The 22,896-nt window shown below is 40.5% G+C and overlaps 1 protein-coding gene across 1 annotated transcript in view; it reads right to left on the bottom strand.

The window, feature by feature from the left end:
* The window catches only part of PEDS1 (plasmanylethanolamine desaturase 1), a 42,856-nt gene that overhangs the window by 2,900 nt on the left and 17,060 nt on the right, over positions 1–22,896 (bottom strand). Inside the window, exons 3-5 of the mRNA XM_089513841.1 lie at positions 9,162–9,253; positions 6,252–6,396; positions 4,003–4,215 (exon numbers count right to left, since the gene is read on the bottom strand). Coding sequence (XP_089369967.1) covers positions 4,003–4,215; positions 6,252–6,396; positions 9,162–9,253 — 450 coding nt within the window. The remainder of the gene's footprint in view (positions 1–4,002; positions 4,216–6,251; positions 6,397–9,161; positions 9,254–22,896) is intronic.

Genomic DNA, 22,896 nt, shown 5'->3' with positions numbered 1-22,896 from the left:
AAAACAACATCCCACAGGCCCACTTCTGATTTTATAAATATGCATTTTCATTCTTAATGCAAAACAGTGTAAGGGGGGCTGCAACCAAATTAAAAGGTAACTTGATCCTCCTAGACACTTCAAGAAGTATCTTTTTTGCCAGAGGGGAGAAAATTGGTCCAAGAGATTTAGAGGGGTTTAGAGCCGCAAAGCAATCTTAAGGGTCTTTATGCCCATCCCTGTTCTCAGGACACAGTATAAAATAGCAATTTTCAAAGGCACAAGAGACAACCCAGTATAGTGGTTTGAGCAGTGGGCTATGGCTCTAGAGACCAGGGTTTAAATACCAGCTTGGCAATGGAAACCTGCTGGGTAACCTTGGGCAAGTCATTTTATTTATTTATTTATTTATTTATTTATTTATTTAACCCTGCCTTTCTCCCAAGTTGGGACCCAAGGCAGCTTACAACACACACACACACACACCACATTAAAACACTCTAGAACAATTAAAATAATCAAGTTAAAATAACCTAAACCCTTAACCTAAACCAGGCCTGTATGATTTTAAAAAGCTTGCTGGAATAAAATGTTTTTGCTTGGTGGTGAAAGGCCAGCAGGGAGGGGGCCAGCCTCCTGTGGAAGGGCATTCCAGAGGGTGGGAGCAGCCACTGAGAAGGCTCTCTCTCGTGTCCTCACCAAGAGAGCCTGGGATGGTGGTGGGACTGAGAGAAAGATTTCTATGGGGATGTTAGGGCTCTGGTTGGTTTGTATGGATAGAGACAGTCTCTCAAATAGTCTGGACCTAAGCCGTGTAGGGCTTTATAGATTGTGACCAGAACTTTGAATTGTTCTCGGAAATGAACCATTAGCCAGTGAAGCTGTTTCAATACACGCGTTATATGCTCCCTATAACTGGCTGTGGTCATTGTTCTCTAGCTGCAGCATTTTGGATCCGCTGAAGTTTCCAACCAGTTTCCAAAGGCAATTCCATGTAGAGTGTGTTACAATAGTGTAAACGGGATGTAACCAAAGCATGTGTCACTGTAGCCAGATCAGATGTCTCAAGGAATGGGCGCAGCTAGCGCACTATAGTTTTAATTGTGCAAGTACACTCCTGGCCACTGCTGAAACCTGGGCATCCAGGTTCAGAGTGGAGTCCAGGCGCACACCCACGGTGCAAGCCTGAGATTTCAGGGGGAGAGTAACCCCATCCATCTCAGGCACAGCCCCAATTCCCTGATCTGCCTTATGACTGACCAGGAGCACCTCTGTCTTGTCTGGATTAGCCTTCAATTTGTTAGCCCTCATCCAGTCCATTGCAGACAACAGATACTGGTTCAGCACAGAGACAGCTTCCTTGGAGTCAAATGGAAAGGAGAGATAGAGCTGATGACACTTCACCCCAAAACTCGAGATGACCTCTCCTAGAGGCTTCATGTAGATGTTGAACAGCATGGGGAACAAAAGCCAAGAAGTCGAACAGGAGTCCCCCCAACACCACCTTCTGAGTCCGGATCCACTGCATAGCATGCCCCCAAGTCCCATCCCAAAAAGGCAGCTCAGAAGGATACCATAGTTGATGGTATTGAAAGCCATTGAGAGATCCAGCAGGACCAACAGGGACATACTCCCCTGCCCAGTTCCCTGGGGAGGTCCTCCACCAAGGCAACCAAAGCTGTCTCTGTGCCATAGTCAGGCCTGAAGCCAGATTGAAATGGATCTAAATAATCAATTTCATCTAGAAATCCCTGGAGCTGGGAGGCCACCACTCGCTCCAGAATCTTGCTCAAGAATGTACTGTTAGAGACTGGCCAATAGTTATTTAGAATTGTGGGATCCAGGGAGCTCTTTTTCAGTAATGGTCTCCACAGCCTCCAAACAGGCCTTTGTGCATTGGTACGTAGGGGAAGGTATGGAAGAAGGGGAGTTCTCTGAGGCAAGAGAAGACATGGCTGCCCTGGAGAAGGATTATGAAGAGGTGGGAATTGACTCATATGAAGATGAGGAAGAGGGAGAAGAGTAAATATAGATGGCCTACTTTGTTTGGACCTTCTTTCCATTAAAGAATGCTTGGATTTAATCTGAGGAAAAAAACTGCCCCAGAGACTAGGACCCGGAGCAATGGATGCAAGCTACAGGAAAAGAGATTCCACCTCAACATTAGGAGGAACTTCCTGACAGTAAGGGCTGTTTGACAGTGGAACAAACTCCCTCGGAGTGTAGTGGAGTCTCCTTCCCTGGAGGTCTTTAAACAGAGGCTGGATGGCCATCTGTTGGGGATGCTTTGATTGAGATTTCCTGCATGCCAGGGGGTTGGACTGGATAACCCTTGCAGTCTCTTCCAACTCTATGATTCTGTGGATGGAAATTTGCCTTGCTGCAGTGAAACATTCACCACTCCCACTCAGGAAATTTGGGAGTTGTAATTCCCAAAAGGAATTTTCCCAAGCTCTACCCAAGACCATTAGAATGGCCTAGCACTGGTTCATTCAGCTGTCCCCTAAATCAGATCAAAAAGAGAGTAAGTCCTGTGCCATCAATATGCCAAATGGCACCTCACTCCAAATACACATCTTACCTAGAATTATACCTGGGATCAAACATTGATAGGAATGGGGACTGCAGCCAGGAAATCAGAAGATTTAAAACTAGGAAGGATGGCTATGAAAGAACTAGACAAGATCCTAAAATGCAAAGATATACAACTGACCACAAAAGTAAGAATCATACAAGCCATCGTATTTCTATTACCGTGTATGGATGTGAGAGCTGGACGGTTAAGAAAGAAGATAGGAAGAAAATCCCAGTAGGTCAGCCCACTCAGGCCTAGAGGGCCAATCATTCATCACTACTGTTGGCTAAATCTCCAAATCCATGGAGGACAAAATACAATTGCCCCTCTTAACTCGCAGATCTGGGGTCCGCACCCTCGAATATCTGTGGAAGGTTCAGGCAGCTGTTACAGCATTGGGGACAGTACTACATAAATTGAACTGGATGTTTACCTAAAATATCTTCTAGAATTGGCCCCCCAGAAGGAATAAAAGTATCAAAAATACAAGAATCCAACCCCCATCAATGTCTAACTGATAAGGGTTTATCTGGAAGGGTCCTATAGTCAATTGTATCAAAGGCTGCAACCCTCTCCCCCAGGTTTTGCACCCTCTCTATTCAGGGATATAGCACATGGGGGAGCAGGGGGGTGGGATGAAGGCACAGCCTTTCCAAATAAGAATTCTGCCTCTCACAAAAGAAATTTTTCTTTGGTCTCAGATTTCTAGCACTGTAGAAAATAACACTGAATAACAATCTGGAATTCTTATTTTTGCTATATTTGCATTCCCTTGGAATCTTTGCTTTCCCCTTTTTGTTGGGGATGCCTGAACTGTATTTCTAAATGCTCAACTGAAGTTTTAAGTTGTGACAATGTCAAACATTGGGGTCTGAAGAAAAATTTCATCTGAAGGTGCAGATTTCTTATTTGGAGAGAGCAATGCGCTCATTTTGGGTCTCACCTCCCCTCCCCCACCGCAACAGGTACACCCCATCTGTTATTGCTTTTTTGGCACAGGACATCTGTTAGGGATTCCAAGGGATTCTGTGCCAAAACCAGGTTTGAAACCAAAAGGAGGAACTAGAATGGATCCTAAATAATTGAAAGTGTGGCTGGAGTGGCAGAAATGTGCTCGAGCACCTTGCTAAAAACACCTACAATCAGAAACTGGCTGCCATCTAAGATAATATCCTGGCTTCATTAGGAATTGTCCCCAAACCACTTACTTTCAGGAAAAGGCATTCACTATTTTCTGAACCCAAATCGTCAGTCCCCCTCTGCTCAGCATTCAAAGAGCGAGGGGCAAGGGGTTAAGAATACTGGTAGTAGATGCTCTGCTAAGACTTCTGTCTGTATTTGGGACACAACCACATATTAAATTGGGGTGGATACTGTCCAACATTCAGCCATATGAAATTTTAAAAAGTGTCCGCCATGTGAAGAAATGGAGTTTTGCTTTTCTTTACCTGTAGTAATACAGAAGTAAGTTTCATGAGGAGACACATGGTGGATCCTGTGGTGTTTTCGTGGCAGAATAATGTGCCAGTCCTGTAGGAAGATTACCCAGCGAGGAAGACCAAAGTAGGTGTGAGACCACTTGTGAATCTGGTTTGTCAAGGTTGCAAATATAGCCAGGGCAAAGACGTAACACTCCCAAGGGCACGTTTGGTGTAATGCTTCTGGAAAAGACAAAAGTGGGGCAGGGGAGGTAGGATCCATTTTACTCTAATTGAAATATGCATGTGTCCCTTCAAGTCACCTGTCGACCTATGGTGACTCCATGGATTTCATAGTTTGCTTAGGTAAAGAATATTCAGAGATGGTTCTGCCAGTTCCTTCCTTTGAAATATTGCTTAGAGCATCTGGGATTCATTGGCATCCAAATACAGTCGGCCCTTGTTATACACGGATTTTTTATACACGGATTCAAGCATACATGGTTTGAAAATGTTCAAAAAAAGTATACATTTCAAATATCAAATCTTGATTTTCCATTTTTTATACGGGACACCATTTTGCTATGTCATTATATTTAATGGGACTTGAGCATACACAGATTTTGTTATACACGGGGGATCTTGGAACCAAACCCCAGCGTATAACAAGAGTCCACTGTACTAACTAGGGATGACTCCGCTTAGTTTCCAAGACCAAATGGGATCTGTTACCTTTAGGGTATTTAGGCATCCCTAATTAAAACTGGAGTACAAAAATATCTGGACACATCTACCATCTTGCCTTGCAGTACCAGAACTCTTCCTATGGGATGATACAATTTAAGCAGTTTATTCTGTGACACTGTAGCAACTAAGTGATTCATTTTAATTTATATATTTATATATAATTTTATACTGTTTATGGATGATTTTAATTGTTCTAAATTAAAAATTGTAATTAAAAATAAAGTTTTATTTGTGAGCCACCTTGGGTCCCTTCTGAGAGAAAGGCAGCATACAGATGAAATAAATAAATAAATAAATAAATAAATAAATAAATAAATGTTCTGAAATGCTGCCCGATGACCAGCCCAACAGTGGTTACCAAATACTGTACTCAGATGGGCTTGGCAAAGAATTTTTGATGATGACGATGATGTCCAAAATCTTCAGCCAGCATGACCAGAGGTTGTGATCCAGCAAAAAGAAAAAGTAACCTGGAGAAGCTTTGATGGTGGGCTGCCTACTGTAGTTCCCATCCCGTGACTAGCAACTATGTTGGTTGAGGGTTATGGGAATTAAAATTTGAAAAAGTAACTCTCCCAGATGGTGGCCATCTCCCTGCCATGAGAAGAAGGAGGCAGGTGAATATTACCTCAGAGCCTGTTCCTATCAGACTCTCACTTCCTCATGATATGGCCATTCAAACCTAATTCCCTGTTTTGTTTTCCAAAGCTTATGGAATTTTAGTTCAATTTAGTTTAAAAATCTTATATCTTTTATTATATGTATTTGTTTTGATTATACTACATTGGTATTTTTTTTATCAATACAGTATTTTGCTTTACAATTGTATTGTATTGGTTTTATATTTGTATTTCTCCTTCCTATTTGTGGTTATATGCCTTCAGGTTGTTTCTGACTTATGGTGACTCTAAGATGAATCTATCATGGGATTTTCTTGGCAAGATTTATTCAGTGGGAACCTGCCATTGCCATCCTCTGAGGCTGAGAGTATGTGACATACTGAGGATCATCTAGTGGGTTTCCATGGCCAAATCTCCCAGAGCGCTAGCCCAACATTCAAACCACTACATTGTGCTGGCTCTTTTGTGTGTGTGTGTGTTTACACTATACACCTTTCGCAGGTCTGTCTTTTTGGTTGTTTTATTCTGTGAAGTGCCATGTACACTGATAGTGCTATAGAAATGTATTTGATGCTTATTTCATTTATATGCCACCTTTCTCCTGGAAAGGGACCCAAGGTGAATGGCAGATAAAACAGTTAAAAACTTTACAATAATTTAAAAAAAACACAATTAAAATCATCTTGTTAAAACAATATAAAATAACGTATAAAAACATAAAAAAACATAAATTGAACACCTCTCATATAAAAGCCTCCCCGATAATGATTAAGTATGAAAAGCCTGCATGAACAAAAAGATTAAATGAATTATGATGGTGGTGGTGGTGGCGACAGTGATGATGATGACAATCATATTTAAACTTCATGAATGACAGAAGTTCAGTTTATGGACAGATTTATAGTCGCTCACCTGGTGATAAAGACACCAATTTGTAGGCCATGTTTGCCAATGGAACTACCGCCAACATGCAGTTATCGCCATTGGTCTCTATGAAGTCATGTCTGGTAATTGCTGTTGGGTCAATGTGATGCTCTCTGAAAGGTCTAATAAAAGCCTGCAAGTAGGAAGAATGGAGAAATGCAATTATGTCAACCTTAACAGCCAAGTCCAAGGAGCTTCTCAGCCCACACAAATTCTACTAGCTTATCTACTCACAAACAGGAAAGTAATTGATACAACAATCAAAAGAGGACCACATTCTTGGCTTGTCACTTGGAGAGCATTCCTCCATGCCACAGTCAATCAGGTGTTTTATTAGCATTACAATAAATTGGAGAACACAGTTTATGATTCAAGTTTGGTAATAAGGAAGTAATACAAGTAACCCCCTGCTTTTTTAACAAGGACATAAAGAACCTACATTTTAAAAGTAATGCAAGGAATTAACATGAGCACCCTTTTTTTGGTTCCTGTAATAAGTAACATTATCAACTTATTTCTAAACGGTATTTTAGAGACATCTTCAGTAGAATTTTCCACTACTCTATGCTATTTTCTAATAGGAAGGGAGGTAATACAGTCCTACAGATGTTCTTAGAGTGTAACTCCCAGCAGCTTAGCCAACATAACCCAGTGCTAAAGAATACTGGGATTTGCAGTCCAGGAATATCTAGAAGGTTGCATGTTTCCCACACCTGCTCTAATCAATGTGTGTGACACTGCCCTACCCTCTCAAAACCAAAATAGTAAAAAACTACAAAAATAAAGACACACGTCCTGGCAATGTTAATGGTTGCAAATCATGGGAGGCTTTGTAATAAGTCACACAATGGATTACATTAAAAAAAATTTCCAAGTTCTACTTATCATTGCCTAAAGTGTATTTGAGACTAGGACGATCTAGGCAAAAATGGCAAAAGCTACTTTTTGGGCTTACAACCTCCAGACTCCCCCAGTCAGTATGGCCACCTTATTTGTTTGTTTGTTTATTGCACCTATATCCTGCCTTTCTCCCAAAATGGGATCCGTGGCGACCTTAATCGCAGGACTGCCTCTGACTATACTGACCATACTGGTTGGAGGATTCTGGGATGTATAGTCCAAAACAGTAACTTTTTCAAGCTCTGGAGACATGGTGGCCTAAAGCTACCCACTGCATTCATTCTGAAGACAGAACCTGCATCTAGAACAAGCTTAGCTTGGCACAATACGTCAGTTTTCTGCTAAGTACACCAAGCTTATTATGATGGGATAAAGGGAGGGAGGCAGGTAGGGAGAGATCAAACACAGTTTGTAATCAGATCAGCAGAGAAGACACTTGCACTAGCCAGTGTTAAGATGCTGAACAGTGATGGTGTGGTTAAATTGTTTTAGCTCATAGAAAGAAGCACAAGATGTGCACTTTAGATTTCAACTGTGACAATTGCTTCTTTTTATTAAAGCTGAAAAGGTCCAAAATAGTTATTAGGCAGCCCTCATATTCTCTTGTGGTCTTTTCCTAAAAAGAATAAACACACAAATAGGATTTTTTAAAAAAAACTGATATAATGTGACAATCTTGCTTTTTCTTCTTCTTTTTTTGATGGGTTTCACATTTTAAATGGCTAAAACAAGAACGTCTAGTAACTGGACCAGACTGACAAAGACAAAAGATGCAAGAGGGAAAAGAACTATGAGCCCAGGCAAGTTCTTAATGTTTGGCTAACATTTGGATGTTATGTTTTAAACAGCTAAAAGCAGAAGGTCTAATAACATCAATCTGGTCCAGTTAATATTAACCATAATTCATTTCCAAAGCAGAATGAGAATTCAGCTTGAAGTGCGTTTCCAATTTGTTTGGAGGCAGATTATGATTTGGTTCCCCAATCCGATGCCCTACTGATATTCTGGATAGCAACTCCCAACATTCCTGCCTGTTGGCCATGTTGATAGGAGGCGCTGACTATAACATCTGAAGAGCACCAGGTTGGAGAAGAGTGGTTTTGTCATAAATACAAATAGGTCAAGCTAGATGTCAGGGAAAACTGTGATTATTGCAAGCAAGGAAATTAGATTAGGAACTGAAGGCAGTGTGCAAGACCTAAGCATGTTTAATGGTCAAACTATGGTAGGGCCATAATGTTTCAATAGGATCAATCTACTCTGGGACTCTGCACCCAAATATTCCCTATCCTATCCTATCCTATCCTATCCTATCCTATCCTATCCTATCCTATCCACAATGTCTAGGAAGCTGGGAACCTTTGCAATTGAAAGCAGGGTATAAATCAGAGATGGGCAAAACATGTCCTGAGGGCTGCATGAAATGCCCACGGGGGCTGTTTTTGTTGGCATATTTTTTTTGGGAAAAAATACTTTTGCAATATAGTGTTCTCTATGTGGATAGGATTTCCACCATGTTTAGGTCCAGGAGAGAACTTTTTTTGAAGCAGAAAGTGAACAGGAAATTATATCTAGTCACCTCCTCTTGTTAAGTGTCTCTTCGGCCTATTTGTTGTTGTGTGCCTTCAAGTCATTTCTGACTTATGGAGACCCTATGCCAAACCTATCATCCTATAGTGACCCAGAAAGGTGCCCCAAACAGGGTGACAATGCTCCCTCTGTCCTCCAGAGGACATTTGGGAGTAGGGGACTTGGAAAACAAACTACAGGCATAGATGCAGTTGGGGAGTGCAGCCATTCAAGGTCTCCTCGGGGGCTGAAGTAGCTGTCTAGCCGTCCACAGTTACCCACCACTGGTAATAATATTCTAAATAAATAAATAAGCTTCAAACATTAATATAGGAAAAAATTAATAGTCTTGTACATGAATTCAGCTTTAAAAAATCTCAATAGTAATAATAATAATAATAATAATAATGACATTTTTAAAAGTCAAACCTTTCCAACAATTGGCAGGTCTACAGATCCCCATGTGTCTGCTCCCCAGTGCACCAGACCTGAGACAAAGTCAGCAGTAATAACTCCTGCAACTTTAGAGACAAAGAAGAGGAGGGAGAAAAAAAAATTATTGCTATTTTTAAAAACCACACAACATCTCAATACTGTATAGGTGCTCTTTTGAAAGATATACAAAGGTTGATCATGGCAAAGATTTTCCATTTCTGTGGGAAAAAAAACCATGGCACCTTTGAGACTTGACATCTTAGATCTTAGGAAGAATAATTTTGTGACTACAAATCTCAGTGATCATGCCGATATCTCTGTCTCTGTCTGTCTGTCTGTCTGTCTCTCTCTCTCTCTCTCTGTGTGTGTGTGTATTGGAATTGTGGTCCAAAAGAATAACCTTCCCAAACTCTAGGATTATATTCAGAACCCAATATTTAAACACCTAGAAAACATAGGTAAGCAAACTCTTATCAAAGAATCATAGAGTTGGAAGAGACCTCAGGGGTCTTCCAGTGCAACCACCTGCCATGTATGAACACAAAATCAAAGTACAGTGGACCCTTGTTATACGCTGGAGTTTGGTTCCAAGATCCCCTGGGGATAACAAAATCCGTGGATGCTCAAGTCCCATTAAATATAATGACATAGCAAAATGGAAAATCAAGGTTTGATATTTGAAATTTATACTTTTTTTGAACATTGTCAAACCATAGATGCTTGAATCAGTGTATAAAAAATCTGTGTATAAGAAGGGCCGACTGTACTCCTGACAGATGGCCAGCCAGGCTGTTTAAAGACCTCCAAAGAAGGAGACTCCACTATACTCTGAGGGAGTGTGTTCCACTGTTGAACTGCTCTGTCAGGAAGTCCCCCCTAATGTTGAGGTGGAATCTCTTTTCCTGTAGTTTAAATCCACTGTTCTGTGTTCTAGTCTCTGCAGCAGTAGAAAACAAGCTTGCTCCATCTTCAATACGATAACCTTTCGAATACTTAAACAGGGCTATCATATCATCTCTTAACCTTCTCTTCCTCAGGCTAAACATATCCAGCTTCTTAAGTCTCTCCTCATAAAGCACGGTTTCCAGGCCCTTCACCATTTCTGTCAGGATCCCTGAATACACCTTTTATCTATAATTTTCAGGGCCTTATCTGGGTTACTGCCTGTATTTATTGTTGTTTTGGTTTACTGTTTGTTGTCATGTTTTGTTTTAGAATGTATTAATAAAATTTTAATTAAAAGAAAGAAGAACCATTTTGTCACCCTCCTCTGGACATGCTCTAGCTTCACAACATCCTTTTTGAATTGTGATCCCCAAAACTGGACACAGTATTCCAGGTGAGACCTGACCTAAGCAAAATAGAGTGGCCGCACTATTACTTCCCTTGATTACTTCTATTGATTCAGCTTAGAATCACATTGGCTTTTTTACCTGCCACACCACTCTGTTGACTCATGTTCAACTTGTGGTCTACTAGAACTCCTAGATCCCTTTCTCATGCAGTCCTGTTAAGCCAGGTGTCCACCATCCTATATTTATGCATTTTATTTTTTTGCCCTAAGGGCAGTACCTTACATTTCTCCCTGTTGAAGTTTATTTTTTTAGTTTTGGCCTTCTTAAGGTCATTTTGGATTTTGACCCTTTCCTCTGGGGTATTAGCTACTCCTATTAATTTGGTGTCATCTGCAAATTTGATAAGCATGCTCTCTGTTCTTTCATCCAAGTCATTGATAAAGATGTTGAATAGCACTGGGCCGAGAACCCTGCAGCACCCCACTGGTCACTTTTCTCCAATTTGAAGAGGAGCCATTGCTGAGCCAGTCAACCAATTACAAATCCACCTAACCGCTGCATTGTCTAGTCCACATTTTACTAGCTTGTTTGCAAGAATATCATGGGAGACCTTGTCAAAGGCCTTACTGAAATCAAGATATGCTATATACAGTAGACAGAGGTATCTGTGTTTTCATGGGTTTCCCAGAACCATAAATCACCTCTCATTTCCCAACTTTAGAGCCAATGAACGCTCGTAACATCCAATTACAACAGTAAGATCTTCTAAGGGTTCAAAGTAAATCCCCCACATACACCATCTCAGCCATTCTCACAGCAGTCTATAAGGCAGACTGTTTCACTCCAATAATGCACAATGCCACAAACAGCAACTTTTTAGTTACTTGGTAGCCACATTTGAATTGGGAACTTTGATTCATCACAGTTTACAAGGCTTAGCAACCATACTACCCCAGCTTTTATAATCCTCAACTGCATTTCTAAGCAAGCCATTCATCTAATGGGGGAGGGGAAGGAGGAGACCAGACAGAGGCATGTAACTTCAGGAATGTGCCCAGCCCAACTGCAGCAGCCAGCCACTAAGTGTAGATTTGTAAGCATTTGTTTTGTGCCATTCAAGTACCAGAAAACAGTTGTGAGGCTGCACAGTTCTCTTTCATTAATTATGCAGACATGTTTTTGGCTTTGCTGAAAGTCTCAAGCTGCAACCAAGGGGCAAAGAGTAACAAAAGGTCCATTCAATCAATTTATATTTGACTAAAATGTGTGGCTTACTGTAAAATTAATTTTGCTGTTCAGGAGACAGTAATGTGTGCTTCTGCTTGAAGATATTTAAGTGTGATCTAATCTAAATGTTTATTTAGAGAGCACTATATTCTGTCTGGTCCTAAATATGAAGGCTAACCTTATAAAACATGAATTTGGGCACCTGGAACCCTCAAACACCACAATCATGCTGGCTGGGGGACTGTTGGGATTATAATCCAAATAGTAATTTTGCCAAGATTTGTAACAAACATGTATACACACAGTTTCCCAAAGTGAGTTGTGAAGAACAAGGCAACACTGTTCATCTCTGAATTAAGGATGCAGTATAGAGTTTACTAAAAACTAACATGCATTAAATAGCCCTCACATAATTTCACTTTTGCTCTACCCCTTTTATTGTGCTTGCATGCTACCTGTAAATCTCACTCTCCTTTGCTGCAATACAAATAATGTTTTGCTTTTGAGACACTTTGCTGCTTATTCATTTAGAACATTTATACCCTGCCCTTTACCAAAAAGGCTCCCCGAGGGGTTTACAGATTGTTAATAAGACAGTTCCCTGCCTCAGCCTGCCCTCGGGTTTACAATCTATGCCACAAAGTGCAAGGAAAGGAACATGGCAGTGGGGAAGGAACTTGTTGCTGTTGTTAGCTGCCCTTGGGTTGATTCTGCCTCATGGCGACCCTTTGGATGAGGCATCTTACCCTATCCTCCACTGTTCTGGTCAGGCCCTGCAAGTCCATGTCCATAACCCCCCTGACTGAGTCCATCCATCTGGTCTGTGGTCTTCTCTTCCTTCTTTCACCCTCTACTTTTCCTAGCATTATTGTTTTTTCTAGCGATCCATGCCTTCTCATTATGTGGCCAAAGTATGATAGCCTCAACTTGACAATCTTAGCTTCCAAGGAACTACATGTAGCAAATGTTGGCTAACTCAAAGAGGCCTGGACAAGGCAGCTGATATAGATGGAGGACCTTTCCTCAGCTGCTGGGGAAGTATTGTGCAGATAATGATGGCCAGAGTGGTCAAGGGAGAAGTCTGATCTTGAAATGGGAAGGTCTCAGGAACCCTCCCAACCACAAAGTGAAAGTTGAGAAAATACAAAAGAAAACTAGATACAACCAGGGCTGTGCAGTCGAAATTATGGAGTCTGAGTTATGAAGTCAGTCAAAAGCAATTTGGAGTGGAGTAAGAGTTGGTAGAAATGTGCCAACTTTGACTCCAACTTCAAAATAAACAAATATAGTAGCAGTGTAACAATATATGTATTATGCTCTGTTTGTCTTAATTTTATATATTCTTTAATTTTAAGACATATACTATGTTTCTGTAAAACCCTTTTTAAAATGTATAAAATAATAATGATATTTTAAAAAGGAGAAGAGAAGATTAAGAGGCGATATGATAGCCCTGTTTAAATATCTGAAGGGCTATCATGCTTGAGATGTCTTCTGCTGCTTCAGAGACTAGGACACTAAGCAACGGATACAAACTATAGGGAAAGAGATTCCACTCCAGCATTAGGAAGAACTTCTTGACAGTAAGAGCTGTTCGACAGTTGAAGACACTCCCTCAGAGTGTGGTGGAGTCTTCTTCTTTGCAGATCTTTAAACAGAGGCTGGATGGCCATCTGTTGGGAATGCTTTCACTGGGGATTTCTGCATGGCAGAGGGTTGGATGTGATGGCCCTTGAGGTCTCTTCCAACTCCATGTTTTATAATTCTATGAAATACACACTTTGTTGCATTTTAACGTACATAGGAGTTTATGAAAATTTTCTTTTTCATATTGGCCCGATCTAGACGGGCCTTTGTGGCGCACCCGTCACGTGCTAGGGGTTGGCCAAGGGCGCACCGCCCATATTGGCCTCACCCCAGCATGTGATGGGGGCGCCAAAATGGCGGCACCCTGTACACTTAGCGTCCGCACATCCCAGCGTCATAAGGACATCAGTGCGCCATTGGCATACTGCAACATCCTTATGGCACCGCAAGAAGGACCCACCTTTTGCCGGTCCTTTTTGCTGAGCGAGGGAGCCGCACGGTTTGTCCACTGTGGCTCCCTCGCGCAGCAAAGCAAGGCACCAGCAGACCTCCCTTTTTGGGTGGTCTGTACCCCGCCACCTTTTCATCAAATAAATATACTGTATGTTCTAAAGCCTGGTGATTCACGTGAAGGTGATGGAATTCCTTATGCTACTGTAAATTTGTTTGTACTGCTGAAAATAGAGGAGCCAGAGCTGAAGGTCTGGCATATCAACTCCACTGCCTTGGATACAACAGTATCACGAACAGTGTGGCCAACAAGCCTCGAAGATATTCCCCAGAACGTTTTACCAAAATCCCAAATCCCTGGAATTCCCCAATATTTACCGGAATATTCAGTCAAAATCCCCTGAAAGAAATTAAATAAATTCCCCAGATTCCAGGGAATTCCCCAGAAATTGGCAACGCTGACCAGGAAAGCAATCCACATGTTACAAAAGTTAGAAATAGCCACTACAGTGCCCCTCCCTCAGAAGCAGCTGTTGCATGGGAATGAGGGGATAATACGCTCATCATCATCATGATACCAAATATCCTCCCTTACTATGGCCTATTCTCTTTCATTATGGCCGGTGTGGGGAGAAGAGACAGATTTTCACTAAGACGACTGTAGCCCATTAATGATCTGAAGAAACAGAGGAAATCCGTGAAGGAACATGCTAAAAAGATGTTTTATATCCCTCCTCTCTGCGTTCTTATTGTCTTTCTGAAAATCATGTGTGTTAGTCACTTTCATGGAATTATCACCACTCCTAGATCAGCCTGATATCATTGGCCAGAGAAGCAGGTTTTGCCCTCCACCATGAGCAAATCCAGACATGTGGCTCATGCAAATCAGGGCTGGTGAGCCAACTTCCCATTCTGAACAAGCCACTTAGATCAGCTCTCTTAGATCCCAGTTAACAGGATTTTGTTCCGAATTAGCAAGATTGCAGACAGCAGATAACAGCAGCAGTGCAGAAGTCAGAAGGCTACTTTTAACACTGCGTTGCATTTCCTTTGCCTGTTTGCAGAAAGGCATTACACAGATCAGGTTATTTCTTTCACAACACACACATCAGCTCATGTTTCCCCAACTAAATCTGCATTCCTGAATAAAACTCATCAAAAGCTACCAGCCCTTTCTCTATATCCAAAGCAAAACAGACATGTGCAATTTCAATTAAGTAAAAGGAAAAGTCTTGTGGAACCCTTCCTGAAAGGATTGTGTCCACTAGAACTTGGAAAAATTACTTTTGGGCTATGCTTTGTGATGGTCCAAAGAAATAACTTCCCTCACACCCTTCTCCTTATCCCCCCCCCTTCCATCTTCCTCTCCTCCTTTCTCCAATCACAAGCCTTGTCTTATCCATCTCTTCTACCCCTCTCCTCCAATCTACCTCCATTCCTTCCCCACCCTCTCTAACCTTCTACAATTACTCTAACCTTCCTGTACTTCATCTATATCTTACCTACATGCCTAATCCCTCTAAAACTCATTCTTCCCTTTTTTTATTCCAATTCATCTAAACCATCTCAAACATTGACTTCCTCCCTCCCTCCCTCCCTCCCTCCCTCCCTCCCTTATATTTGTCTGTTACAACATAATATCCCTATTATTTATTCTCTTTTCAATTTATCTTCTACTATTAAATTATTAAACTATACTATGCCATTCTATTTTCTATTCTCTTACATCTCTAGCTAATTGGCCTTACTACATTTACTGAGTTCTATTTATTAATATATATTCTTTTTATATCACTTACATCACTTATATTTTACTCCATGTTATATCAGTATATCAGCACTCTTAGATCAGGAGAAAGACATCTGTTGACGGTTCCAGATGTCCGCTACGCTGTTACGAGGAGGGCTTATTCTGTCTCAGCCCCTAGACTCTGGAACGCACTCCCTAATGAGCTCCGCATGTCCACCTCCCTTGACGTTTTCAAGAAAAACTTGAAGACTTACCTTTTTCATCAGGCATTCCCCCCATGAATCGTTGGTGTTATTTTTCTCCCCCTGAATGTGACGTTTTTCCATTCTGTCAGCCTTGTAATTGTATTGTTGTTTTTATCTTGTTATCTTATTGTATATTGTGTTTTTAAATTGTTTTTACTATGCTGTAAACCGCTATGATCCATGGAATAGCGGTATATAAATAAATTTTATTATTTTATTTTTATTATTGTGTTCTTCCGATGCTCCTTCATATATTCCAAAATTAATAACCAATCTTTATCAATTTTGTCTTTTGGTCTAGTCTTTAACATTTGTGTCAGCTTTTTCCAATAATTTTTAGAATATTTGCATGACCACCAACAATGCATAAATGTTCCTACTGCTTCACCACATTTCCAGCACTTATTGTTTTTGTAAATCTTGGCTAACTTCTCTGGGGTTAGGTACCATCTCTAGAACATTTTATACCAGTTTTCTTTCATAATTTGTGATGCCGTATATTTGATCCCTCTGTTCCACATTTTCCCCCATTGGTCAAATTTGGCCAATTAACCATAGTATCTTTCATTGTTTCATCCTCCATTTCAATTTCTAATAATTTTTGATATAATTTCCCTATTAACTTTGAATTTTCATCATATAGTATTTTTTCCAAGTCTGATTTTTTTTCCTCTGCCCCAAATATCTTTAAATCCATCATTGTTCTTTCATAAATTTGTCTATACTCAAACCATCCCAGATCAAATCCCAATTGTTGCAGTTCTTCTTGTGTTTTAATTTTTATTTTCCCCATATGTTTCTTTATAATTTTGCTATATTTAAACCATTTCTTTTCTCTATACATTTCTTTACTATATATAGCTTCCTGGGGAGGCAGCCACATAGAAAATTTCTACATTATTCTATTCTTATAGTTTTTCCAATGTAATAAGAGGTTTTTCCTCACACAATGATTGTTGAATGTTAATTTTTTTTCTTTATTATAGGCCAGATATGCATGTCAACCAAATTTTAATCCTTCCTCCTCTAATTCTAAAAGTCTTCTATCATTTAAATGCATCCAATCTCTCATCCAGAGAAGTCTGCAAGCTTCAAAATATGTCTGCAAATTTGGAACTGCCAATCCCCATCTCTCTCGTACATCTTGAAGAGTTTTAAACCTGATTCTCGGTCTTTTGCCTTGCCAAAATTTAAACTTGCTTAACTTAGCTATGTCCCTATGCCAAATTCTGAATGGTTTTCTAGAACCTGTAAATGGGGGGAAATCTAGCTTTTGGACTAAAAGCACTGGTCAGTAAGGAAGATTCTATAGCATCCAAGATGTATCTCTTCCATCTGATGTGTTTTTGTTTTTTCATTTTTAAAAAAGCCTTATCCCGCATTTCCACTAAAATAGCCATCAAGGCAACTAGCAATAAAATACAAATAATACAAGATTATACACAACATTGAAGAGTATCCTTCGTATTCAAGTTAAAGCTTATTTTCTGGATTATGGCTCCCAGAATCCCTACCCTCCATGGCCACTGGGATTCTGGGATTCGTTGTCCAAAAGAAGTAACTTTCCTAATCTCAGTAAGAGCTGCTTGACAGTGGAACACACTTCCTCAGAGTGTGGTGAAGTCTCTTTCTTTGGAGAATCTGTGATTCTCAGATTAAAACCTGCTTTCAGCAAACAAGTCAAAAAGCCAAAGGTCTGCCTGACTAAAAGTGGAACTGCTTGCTAGATAGAGGGCAAGACAATGAACAAATCTGTCCTCCTTTAGCAGAGAGTTCCTGAGCCTGGGATCAGCCATTGAGAAGGCTCTCTCTCATGTTCGTCCCAAGCACACCACTTATTGGACAGGGGCAAAGGTCTCTCCTTAGGATTTTAAGATACCAGCAGGTTAATACGGGGAAAGGCAGCGTTCCAAATATAGTAGCTTGGACCCAGGACAAATACAGGATTTTATTAGGTCATAAATAGCATGACAACTGTTTTGCAGTGACTGAGTTTGGAGCCATCCAGATTCTTGCTAAACTAGGAAACCTTAAGGGGAGACTGAACACTACCTTCAATCCCTGGAAGCAAACAAAGCAAACCAGGCAGCCGATACAAATAAACACAAAAGTGCATTAAGATAACAGAGAACATGCCAGCAGGGGATAAAAAACACTGGAATGTCAGTTATGTAATGATGCCTTCTTTGCACTGTTTGCACTGAGCTACTGTATTTTATTTGTCGTAAAGTACAGGGACGTGGTTCACCCAGGATACATGATTGCCAAGTTCCATTAACTTCAATGGCAATATTGCTTAGCCCAAGGAGAAGGGTATGAAATTGTTAAGGAAACAGTTAAAATGATTTTCCACATGGGAGGAAAAAGAAATTAAAAAGAAAACACCATTCCTGGGGTGGATGGGGGAGGGGCAAAAATAAATAAATAGAGGAAATATGATGTGTGTGTGTGTGTATGAAGGATTGGTAAATAGTTGAGAATATTTTTGAGATCGGATATGATTAATTTGTTGGCTTGTAAGGGAAAATGTTTATATTAATAAACTCAAATAATATGTTAAAAAACAAGCAATGTTTAACCCTAATATTTATCCCATCAAAGACATTCTTACTACTACATGCACCATTGTCTGCTATCAGGAAGGAGAATTCTTGTCTCTAAACCTAGAAATGGATCACTTGCTGCTTTATGGAGGTTAATCTGTTCTTAAAGGCACAATAGTAGACAGGCAGGCTGTGACTTTCTAAAAGTAGCCAATTCTCGCTCATAACTAAGACTGTGCAGGTGTGTGTTGAGAATCAGTGGTCCTTGAGAAGTGGTGGGAAGCACCAGCAGTGCCACAAGTTTGAGCAATAATCAGGGTTTGTGGAAACTGCTCATCAGCTGAAGGACCACAGGTTCCCATCCCATAATCAACATTTCAGTAAAATCAGGAAATGTGTAGCTATCCAGTAATGTGGTTTGTAACAGCCTATAAAAGAAAGATTGCTAGCTGCTGGGTGGAGGAAACAAAAGGCACTCATAACTGAAGTAGGTACTTATTCTGTACTACAGCAATGAGCACTGAGAATACTTGGTGATTCATGTGTCAGGTATGAAGCAGCCTGATGCAATTTAGTAGCAGTTCTTTGTGTACAAGACTGCCTCTTCACAGAATTTGTGTGTGGTATTCTGAAACTATTGCAGGAAAGTGACTCAACAGGTTTCCTCCTGTTCTCAGCTGGTTCCACGCAGCTGGCTTCTATGCTGCTGTTCATTTGAGTTCCGTGTGAAAAACCCAAAGTACAAAATGTTAGGAGCAGTCATTCAGTTAAACACTCATCACACTTAAAGCTTGGTAAGTGTCCTGAAAGAAGAAAAGAATCTTCATAGAGCACCTATCTCATACTTACATTAAGAATCTAAAAGTTGGAAAAACTGTGCCGAGAAAGTTAAAGTGGTCCTTTGAAGAAGGACTGAGGCACTGATTAACTAACTGAACAAATATTTAATAAAGTTAACAACATCTTTGTGTTAAGTACTTTTTAATAGGCTGAACAGGGGATAAAGCCAGTTGGTCTTACCCCATTCCCAACCTATTCTGGCCAACAATTTTGAACTGATCTATACAACAATGGAAGAGTTTGGATATGTTTGTTGTTGCTGTTACTATTATTTTGGACTGCAGCTCCCAGACCCTTCAGCAGAGCAGGGCTCCTTTTGACAAGGGAACATATGCAGAAACACCGCATAATGAAGAATCCCTATTAGCAGAAGTCCATCAGGTTGGGAAATGCTGCTCCAAAGGCTGAAGGCAGATCCTCTACAGGCTCAACCCACACAGAATGAAATTGGCAACAGGGTGAGAGTACCAGTTGTTAGCTATGGACAGGGGTGAGGTGGCCTTTGAAGACAAGGAGTCAGAGTGAGACATTGCATTCTAGAGAAGGCAAGGGTTGCCTTGTAAAGAGACATTACGGAACTAACCAATTCTAATTCCCACATGTGCAAGTGCACTTACAGAGAAGTAAGTTCCATCTGGGATTCTGGCCATTAATATTAGTACTGACATGGCCTAAAGCTTCTGGGAACAAGATGACACTAGAATTTGCCACAACTGTGAAATGTTAATGCTTTAAAATTGACCAAAATGTCAAATGCCTGATTCCACGCGCATAAAAAAACTGCCACTTAGGAACAGATCTTATAACACTACACCCAGAAGGTCATATGATCACAACTAGCTTTTCTCTTTACCACCATAGTCCAGTTCCAATTTTTTTCAGTCCATCTGCTCTTCCACCACACACACACACACACACACAACCAGGCATCACAATTTCACTCACCTTGCCAGGTCAAACATCCTTGTCCTCTGACAAAAATTCTCCTGCTGATTCTTCCTTTATCTAAGCATGTGGGCAAAGGAAGTAAGAATCTGGCTGCCTTCAGAGGTCAAGACATTTCAGAATTTAAAGGAATTCTACCTTGTCCAGGATGACATCATGCTGATATGTGCTGTCTGATTATTCTTACTTGCAACAGGCCTGGCTATTAGTTTATTTATTGTGGCATATAAACATAACAGAAGTCTCCATTAAGAAAATAATCCACAGTTTCTTTTAAGGTTAACTCTGGCTTGTCAGGAGGAAATTAAGTGGAAGAGCTGGCTTCCTGTTGGATTCACATGCCAAAATGAACAAGTTACTTTGGTTCTTGGTTTGTTTTGATGCTTCACCTGCATGGGAAGCATGCATCAACAGACTACTCACCAACAGTAAGGCAAGGTTCATATGGATCCTTGGCTTACCATGATGTGTGAATCTAAGCAATGTCTCATTTCTAGCCCTCTGTGCTTGCAGGATGGTGGAAAGAATGGTTATTAAGTCAGGCTTATAGTTACAGATATACATGGAGTTCAAAAGCTACACTATGAACCAAGTGCTCCCACAAAGGTTTCCATAGAACTCATGCTGTACCCTTTGTGAATGGATAAGTCTTTATAAACAGACAGAATGTTCTTTGTCAGCATGCTCATGCCCAGCCTTCCTACACAGTAATAGGGCCACTGTTGCCTACAAACAATGGCACATTCTCTGTTGAACTTCTCAGTGTCACCTCACAAGAAAAATTCAGCAGGAATGGCACACTACAATAGAGCAAACATTTCCAAAAGTTTTCTAAATAACCAGTATGCAGTACACTTCTGATTTTCCAAATCTATGGTATGCTTTCAATTCCCTGGACTGAGGCAACTACAGTAAAACCCTCTTTTGAGGCTTCTGTCAACTCTGAAATGACTTTGATTTCTTCTGACTGCTACTGTTATCCCCAACATTCTGAGACCTACACAATATTCTTTCCCTTCTCATTCTTTCTATTCCTCTTTACATTTTGTTACTGTGCTGGTGTGATTTCAAGTCACTTCCAACTTATGGCAAGCCTAAGACAAACCTATCATAGGTTGTTTTTGAGCCAAGATTAGTTCAGAGGTTTGTCTTTTCCTTCCGCTGAGGTTGAGAGAATGTGACTTGTTCAAAGTCACCCAGTGAGTTTCCATGGCCAAGCAAGGACCTGAACCCTGGTCTCCAAAGTCACAGTACAATGCTCAAACCACTAAACCACACTAGCAAGTAATATAACTCAGGGTTGGACAACCCGGTGTCCTTCCTATGTTTTAGATTACAAGTGCTTCCTTTACAGCATTCTGTTCCAGGAAGCTGTAGCAATCTGACATAGTACAAGTTGAATACCCCTTATCCTAAATTCCAAAATCCACAACTTTTTGAGCTATATACCTGAACCATATTTGTAAGGTTGGAGAGAGGCACAAACATCTGTGAAATGGTGGGAGGTGTGGATTCTTGCCAAGTACCACAAGTGGATTCCCACAATTTCACAGATTGTCAGTCTCTCTGCAGCCTCATTTTGCCTTATAATCTATGTGAAAATAAATGTAAGTATTCCAAAATCTGAAAGGAAAAAAAAAGCCCCAAAACGGAACTCTTCAGGTTCCAAGCATTTTGGATAAGGGATACTCAACTTGTATATGCAATAATTAAGTATATTATAAACAGCGATTGGGTTCTCTAGACCCAAGTTTGACAACCTGGCACTCTCCAGATGTTGTTAGACTACAGCTCCCATATTCTTTCACCACTAGCTATGCTGGCTAGATCTAAAGAGAACTGCAGTCCAGTAACATCTGGAGGGTCACAGGTTGCCCATCATTGCTGTAGTTGTTGGGATTCCCAACTCTCCATCAGCCTCAGATAGCACAAACAATGATCAAAGATGACAGCTGAAATAGTCCAATAAACTCTGGAGGGCCAAACATCCCTTACGTCCTTTAAAACTTAACAAATATACTGCAACAGAAAGTTCTAGGGATCATGAATCCTTCATCAAAAGCACAAAGGGATCACTACTTTGAGTGCATGGTAGAAAAGAAAGTATCTTGTTTGGTCCCAGATGTGTTCGGCAGCTATCATATGGTAGATACATCAAATAATCCTCTTCCCAAATGATTATTGAAGGATACAGAAAGGAAACACTTATAAATATGTACCACACCCTCTGATTTAGGAAGTTATGTACGATCAATCCCAGCTAGTACTTAGATGAGAAAGCTTTAAAATAAATCCTGATAAGACTTGGGAAACATCCTGCCTGAACTACCAACTCTGAGGTAAATGGATTTATGCTCTGATTCAAATATGAAAACAGCCGCCTCTGTTCCTATGAAGGTCTATCAGAAAAGGGGTAATATATTCAAGGGTCAGGTGGTTTAAAGTAGTCCAAATTCAGAATTTCTGAAATCCATCACTTGGCACTCAAGCTCTGGTGTTTCCTAGTAAGTGTGTGAAAATTGACAGATTCAGTCCCCATGTTGCTATGGCGCACTGCTAGCTTATCTGATGGGAGGTGAAAAACACAAGCATGGATTACTACAAGCAGGGATGATCACTGAAGTAAGGAGGCAAATGGATGAAAAGCTGCACATTATGTGCCTATGATTGTTGGTTATGTAGTACTTCCACACAGCCATAGATTTCAGCTGGACAAGAGCAGGAGTTTGGAAGGAGGGAAGCCAAAGACTTAAATGCAGATATTAGGCTCAACTTCAATCATGTGTAGACTCAAGGATATGTTCTTAGTTGCAACCAAATCCTCCTACTAATGGATTCTTTAAAACT

Source organism: Sceloporus occidentalis, unplaced genomic scaffold (assembly GCF_023333645.1).
Source record: "Sceloporus occidentalis isolate IW3139 unplaced genomic scaffold, rSceOcc1.0.p SCAF_3, whole genome shotgun sequence".
Classification (NCBI taxonomy): Eukaryota; Metazoa; Chordata; class Lepidosauria; order Squamata; family Phrynosomatidae; genus Sceloporus; species Sceloporus occidentalis.
The sequence above is the reverse complement of the archived record's forward strand: the minus strand, read 5'-3'. Positions and strand labels throughout refer to the sequence as shown.